The following is a 7,767-nucleotide window of genomic DNA, read 5'->3' on the forward strand; positions in this document are numbered from 1 at the left end:
AAATCCCTGTAAATGTTCATTAAAACTAATACAATTTAATAAAAAAAATGTACAACAGAGAAAGTATGACAAAATTAGGTTAGAGAAAAGGAGTAATAGTACAGAGGATGCACACATCAAACCTATAGAGAAAGCTATAAGGCAGAGTGTATAAGCACAGGGAAGAGTACTTGATTTAGGATGTTGTCACTGTGTGTCATCAAGTTAGAACCAATTCTTTTTCCTGTGAAGCAGCTGGTGGATTCAAACTGTATGCCTTTGGGGTAGCAGTGCAACTCCTAACCATCTGGCCACCAGAGCTCTCAATGAATTAGGGGAAAATAACAAGTTCAAATAACCAAAGTACAGTGTAGACAGCTGCAGTGTCCTTAGCTACAAACAAGAAAAACTGGCACAGCCTGCAGAATTTTGGACTGTCGGCTGGAAACTGAATTATGCCCCAAATTAATTTAGGTAACAGTCTTCTTTCAAACACAAGGAGGCAGTATGACTCTGTATTGATTTCCACAACAAGCTGGCTTCTATGGTACTAACATGATCCTCAAAAACGTGAGAAAATTGTGGCCCTCCTCACCCCTCCAAGCAGAGTGAAACTTGTAAGGAGTAAAGGAGAGCAGTGAGCACCGATTTCAAGTCAGCACATCTGTAAAAGCTTGGAGGAAACCAATAGCTGTATACAGTTCACAAGGAATGAATCTTAGGAAATTTCTGCAAATGATCTCTGAAAGAAGAAAAAGAAGACATCTAAAGAATGAGGAGAGGCTTCACAGGTAACTGTAACGAATTCAGATGGAAGCAGTGGAAGGGTGTGAACCTGGCCATTGGGAACTTGGATTCTGGTCGAAACTCTGACTCACGTTCTTTGATATTGAGCCAAAATCACAGTTAAAATCTAAGTTGGGCAAGTAATTAAAGCTTTGCTGGACTTCAATTTCACTCCTTGTTAAGTGCAGGTTCAAACTAGATGAACTCTATCGTTCCAGGAGTATAATATGACACTATCATGATAGCAAATTAGACTTTTAGAAGATATACACGGGGGGAGGGGGCGAGGAGGAGGGCATCTACTGACGAGACTCAAACATCAAACTTCAAGAGCTCAAGTGCAAAGAAATTGAGACTCATGAAAAATGCTTTTAAAAAACCCAAATTTTTTAAAAGAGAGCTTATTTTATTTAGTTAGCTTAATGTAGAATTATTCATTTTTTCCTTGACATTTTATTTGCTTTGCTGTTGCTAAGAACACACACAGCAAAACAAATACCAAAGCAAGTTTCTACATGTATAAAGGACACTGATTACATTTTTCAAGTTGTGCAACCATTCTGACCCTCCTTTAGAGCTGTTCTTCCTTTCATTAACAAAAATTCATTGCTTCCTTAGGTTCCTATCTCATCTTTAGAGTTACTTTTGTCAATTTGAGCTCACAGATATTTCTTGTAAGAGCATAACGCTCAACACAAACTTCTTCAGGACAAACTAGTTAAGCTAAACTATTGTTTAGTTTTAAGAAAACTTCAAAGGATATTTTTGGTTTAAAGGTTAAAAATGATCTCAGGGCAATAACCCACACACTGTATAGCCTGCTCCCAACTTTCCAATGTCTTCTGTGTTTTCATGTGAACAAAGACCAACTGTGTTGTGCATGGCCACTTGCAAGCTTTAAGACCCAGGCACCACACAATGAACTAGTAGGTAGAACTGAAGCACCATAAGGATAGAGGAATAGCTGCTAAGGCTGCCTGTATACACATAGCCTCATGAGGTTTGGTTCCTCATAGGTTTGAAGGTTTAGGGTCACGGTTTCATGGAATATTCTAGTTGATTTGTCTTAATAATGGTGCTTCAGTGTGGGTTATTGCTTCTGTGAACAAATACTTCCTTTGTAATAAGACCTAAAGAACTAGATAATGCCCAGCTATCATTATACAACATTTTTATATTAAAGTTCTGTAGAAGGATCTTGATCAAAATGGGGTAAAGAGGGAGGAATGGGGATCCAAATTTCTAAGTCTCATGCACTCTAGACTTTCTGGAAATGAGAGGTGATGAACCACTTTGAGGATGATGGACCCCTGAATCTACTGCCCTGAGATCATTTTTAACCTTTAAACCAAAAATATCCTCTGAAGTTTTCTTAAAACTAAACAATAGTTTAGCTTAACTAGTTTGTGCTGAAGAAGTCTGTGTTGAGCGTTATGCTCTTATAAGAACTAAGATTATATTGTCATAAAAAAAACCCCACAAAACCCAACCAAAAAACAATGTAGGTAGGTAGCATTTCCATCATCATCATTAACCTGCCTTTCCTCTCCCTACCACTTTTGGTAACCACTAATGAACCTGGTCTCTATTCAGTCCCCCCTGTTCATTTCAGTGAGTTCATACAATATTTGTTCTTTTGTGTCTATTTCATTTAGGATGTTTTTTCCTCCTGCTGAGTAGTAGTTAATTGTACTGTCAGCATACAGATATACGTAGCAAGGTATATGACAAAGATTCTGGACTTGTAGGTTTAATATGGTAAAATGAACACCAAGTGACAGGATCAAGGGAGACAGGTGAGGATGATGATAACGAAGTCATAACAGGTAAGTCATACCTTTAAACGGGAAGAATAAGTGTCAATATTTAAAACTACTTCTAGCAACTAGAGTTGATCTTGATATTTTTTGAGTTCTTTGTGTTTAGAAAAACTTAAGGTGAGGCATGTGAACTGAGGATATAATAAAACATTCATATGAGATAAGTTAAATTACTTCTAAGATTCTTTTCACTCATTCTGAAGGATTTTCCTATTTATTTCCCAATCTGGGTGCTGTGTTAAAACTTGTCTCAGTGGTAACTATATCACCAAGTAATTCTAGTCTGGCCTAGCAGCTGGCACATTACCCTAGGATCCAAGATAAGAGAATAAGAGGTACTTAAATATAATTGCAAAGGGTATTAAATTTAGAAACATGCAATTTAACAAAGGTGTATTCCTATAAATCCACTCCTATATAGTGTTGTGTGGGTCAAATTATCTGCTCTAAAGCAAGAAGAATTATGTGAACATAACCTAAATTATTCTTTTTCTTGTAAAAACAGCATTTTTGTTTTGTTATATTAAACAGTATTACCTTGTATTTATATAACACTTTTCCATTTTGCACCAGACAGAAAAAGTATTATTGTCATTTTTTAATAGATGAGTAAGATCCAAGGAAATTAAATGATAGACAGTGTTTGGGACATTATATAAAGTTAACTGTTCACATAGTCGTTTGCAAAGACAAAGAGATATTAAAAAAAGTTGTTACATAAACATTGACTGAATAAATAAACTATTTAAGATCTCACAAATAGTAAATGAGAAAAGTACATATAATTAAATAGTCATTGAAACGAACTTAAAGATTACATACTGCATGCTAGGGAGAAAGATGGGTAATCTCCTGTGTGATTTACAGGCTTCGAAAACCTACTGGAGGGCCAGTTATGAGTCAGTTCCAACTCAAAAGCAGTAAGTTAAATGCATTCAACGACTAGTTGAAATCTATGTATTTTAATAGGTATACAATAAGATTAAGAATTATCTATTTTTCAGAGCATACACCTATAGTGAAGAAAATAAATTCAGATGGTCTTATCAGTCCAAAATTATTTAAGTGTGTATTATGGGTATTTTTAGTCTATGTATTTTAATAAAGAAATATAAATAAATAAATAAACACATGAATGATGTACCACCTTATAAGAAGTTTTCAATCTTGATAAAGTTCATTTTTTTTTCTCTTTAGAGGTTTATGTGTTTTTCGTGTTCTAAGAAATCATTCCTTTTAAGGGTTTGCAGGTATTTTTTTCTAAATTTTATTCTAGAAGCATCATAGTTTTAGCTACCCAAGACTAATTTTTTTTTTAATTGTGCAAAGCAAAGGGTTACATACGGACACACAGATGTCAGAATAGCCCTCTTTGCTCAAAAGCGTTTCCTATTTTCATTTCATTAAATTGGCAAATTTTAAAACAAACCAGATGAAGAGAAATTTATGTGTCTGCTGAAATGTAGATGGATATATTTCTGGACTCTCTCTTGCTCCATTAATTACTTTATTAATCCTTTTATCTCACTATGAGTCACAAGAAACTGGATGGCACATAACAACAACAATTCTTTTATCAATAATACAATGCTTAATTGCTACAACTTTATAGAAAATCCTAAAATCTGGTAGTATATATTCCTTCAATTTTGCCTTTATCGCTAGAGTATTCTTACAGAATTTTAAGAATCTGTTTTTACCAGTTTTTAGGAAAGAAAAAAGGAGAGAGGAAAGAAGGGAAGGAAGCCTACTAGGAATTTGAGACATTGAATCTGTTACATTTTTTAAAAGTAACATCTTGATGGTACTGAATATTACAATCTATAAATGTCTATGTCTCCATTTATTGGGTCTTTAATTTCTTTTGGAAGTTATCTGTACCTTTTGTTCAGTTGTTAGTATTTTTTGTTGTATTTCTTTTCGTTGAGCTTTCATATTGCTTCTTACACAGGTATTTATAAATACAATTCATTTTTTAAAAAAATGTTGACCTCTCATCCTGTGACTGTGCTGAATTCACTTGCTTGCTGAGTGGAATTTACTGAGGGCTGGGAGAGTAGATTCCTTAGGATTTCCCAATCATCTTGTCTCAGCACATATCACTTTCAACTATTTAGATCATATAACTGTATCTTCATTCCCAGGCAAACCACTTCAGGGATGAATAATTTAAGACATCTAAAATACTACATTACCATTTAATCTTCAACTTTCTCTGTTAGTTCACAAACTACAAAGTGAAAATTAAATTTTCAGTACTTAAATAACCTATCTAGTGCTTAGATGCATTTTTGCTGTTAAAGGAGGAAAGATTAGGTCACCAGTCTAATGAATTTTCACAGCTTTGCGTAACTTCCTGTAGTAAATAAATATGGATTCAAATACTGTCCAGAAACTGAGGAAGACACATTGAAAACTTGTTTCTACTGCACTATCAAATGAAGGGAGATCTGGTGGTGTAATTTGTAGAGTTACAATGCTAACACAAAAGTGATGTTTCTCTGACAGTTCGAACCCACCAGCTGCTGAAGGAGAAAGATGGGCCATCTCTTCCCATGTGACTTATAGCCTCAAAATGCAATGAAGGTCAGCTATGAGCTATGATTCCAATTTTACCGCAAATAGTAAATGAGATCTGGCGAAAGGATACATGAGATCAACAATTTAACTTCTATGAAATTTAAAAGCTATAATGGTGGGAATTTGTAAATTTTGATTTAATGTATTTTTCATACTAGCTTTAGATGTTAGATATATAAAATGAAATTTAACTTAATACCAAAGCATGTAATTTCCATTTAAAATTTTCAAAAGGTTGATTCTGATGTATACATACAGAAATTTTATCATTAAATAAAATATTTAACATAATCACTAGCATGAAATGTGGTTCAGGTGAAATCCAGGGGCTAGTGGGCCTTGCTAAGAGAAATGTGATCACTAGAGTACACAAGCCATCTAAGAGTGACAATAGGTAGGCTGAGTCTGCTTGAACATTCAGTACATTATTATTTCAACATAATCTACAAAATGAGTCACATAAAATTATGCCAATAATTTTTTAAATGTCTACGGAAGTATAAACAGTAGTAATTAGGCTTGATTTTAAAAAGTTGTCTTCAGAAGGCTCTCCTAGACTGTTGATTTAATTTATGAAACACAGCTTGATAAAAAATTTATTCAACTGTAATGTTCCCAGTAGAATTGTTTAATTCTACTTTTAGAAGCTAAAGAGTTGAAGAAGGTAAAACAATATGCCATATGAATATATTCCTTTTACTGCAAACTTTAAAGGACATTTAAAACTTAATTAAAGTTCAGCAATGAATGAATGAGAACCCAAAATCTCTGTAAATGTTCATTAAAACTAATAAAATTTAATAATAATTAAAAAATTTTAAAAAAAAACTTAATTAAGGAAGAAGCAGTACCAACTCCATAAGACTTTTTTTTATTCCTTTAGCAAAAATACCTGTTACTGCTAAAAGGTCCAACTTTTCATATCCTAGTTAACAACTGGACACGATCTTGCTTGCTGAAACTGAGGAGGACCGGAAGAACTTCCTGCGGAAGGTCAAGGACTGCACCCTTAAATATGGATTGAAACTCAGTATCAAGAAAACAAAGATTCTCTCCACTGGGCCAACTGGCAGCATCATGAGAGATGGTGAAGAGATTGAGATTGTTAACAGCTTTAGTTTGCTTGGCTCCATGTTCAACATTCTTGATACCAGCAGCCAGTAAATTAAAAGACGAATTGCACTGGGAAAGTCTGTTGTCAGAGACCTCTCCAAATATTAAAGAGCAATGATGTCAGCCTGGAGACTAAGGTCTGCCTGATTCAGGCCACAGTCTTTGCAATTACTTGCTAAGCTGGACAATGACTAGGGATGATAGAAGAATTGATGCCTTTGAGCTGTGGTGCTTGAGAAGAGTAGCGAATATACCTTAGACAGCTACAAGAACAAAGAGGTTCGTTCTAGGGATGGTGAGAGCTGCTCCTTGGAGGTAAGGATTCTGAAGCTTCATCTGACATCTTTTGGGCATGTTGCAAGGAGGGACAAGTCCTTGGAGAGGGACATCATGCTTGGGAGGATGGAGGGAAAGCGCAAGAGAGGAAGACCCTCAATGATATGGATTGATTCAATGACTGGGGTAATGGAGGTAAGTGTGTCAAAGACAATAAGATTGGCACAGTATCGATAAAGCAGGGTATAGGGCTGTTGTACATAGGGTTGCTAATGAGTCACAGGCAACTAGATGGCATATAACAACAACAACAATAAGATTCTTAGATTATAACCTGAACTTCATTTTAAATGAAAAAAAAGAGAAAGTGCTTTCACTTCTTTATGAAAGCCAGATAGGTAAGTTAATATTCTAGTCACTTAAATTCAGATAAAACCAAATTAAGATGATTTATTATTATTATTATTATTATTATTATCTTTTACTCATGATAATAATGAACCTATGATTTTTGGTGTTTGGGGTTTCCTTTTTTAAAAAAACAAAGAGTCTATCTTCTAGATCTATTGCTTCAAAATAATCTAGGGTAGGAAGGATGAGTGAAAAGGGCTGGGAATAGATGTAAAGACTAGTCATGCATTGTTAACTGTTGAAGTTATGTTGATTGTTTGAATTACTGTCTTTACTTTTTGATCATACAAGATAGAAAGGTTAGTAACATTTCATTCAGAATTACAAATTTTCAGATTCTAATAATTACTGAAAATTTAGTACATAACAAGAAAATCTGTAGGGTAACTTACCGAACATTTTCTGGTCTGAGTTTATCAAGAACCATCTCTATTAGATCAGGTCTAAATTCTTCCAGCAAATATTCAGCTGTAAGCACTTCTTCTAGGGGATAATACTTTTTAAAGGGAGAGAAAAAAAATTTTTTCAAGGTTTCTAGAGAGTTTAACAGTAATAAGCAAAGAAATCTTTCAACACATTAAGTTTATTATTTTATTTCTTTTCTTTTTTTAAATTAAATTGAACTCCATGAGAAAAATCTGTGTAGTAATGAAAGTTTTTGCTTTTCTACCTACAACAATAAGGGATTTATCTTTAACTGCTCCACAAATTGCTGTCTGTCAGATACTCCTCTAAATCTGAACATTCAGATCAAGACAGACTAGGAAGAAGGATTGGCCACCCACTTCTGAAATAGCAGGCC

At 34.2% G+C, this 7,767-nt stretch overlaps 1 protein-coding gene across 2 annotated transcripts in view; it reads right to left on the reverse strand.

Moving 5' to 3' along the window:
- The window catches only part of IDE (insulin-degrading enzyme), a 120,793-nt gene that overhangs the window by 30,895 nt on the left and 82,131 nt on the right, over positions 1 to 7,767 (reverse strand). For both annotated transcript variants that reach the window (XM_006880339.1, XM_006880338.1), the window contains one exon: positions 7,358 to 7,461. In XM_006880339.1, coding sequence (XP_006880401.1) covers positions 7,358 to 7,461 — 104 coding nt within the window. The remainder of the gene's footprint in view (positions 1 to 7,357; positions 7,462 to 7,767) is intronic.

The sequence above is a fragment of the Elephantulus edwardii genome, unplaced genomic scaffold (assembly GCF_000299155.1).
Source record: "Elephantulus edwardii isolate Elephantulus edwardi_28Jun2011 unplaced genomic scaffold, EleEdw1.0 scaffold00007, whole genome shotgun sequence".
Taxonomy (NCBI): Eukaryota; Metazoa; Chordata; class Mammalia; order Macroscelidea; family Macroscelididae; genus Elephantulus; species Elephantulus edwardii.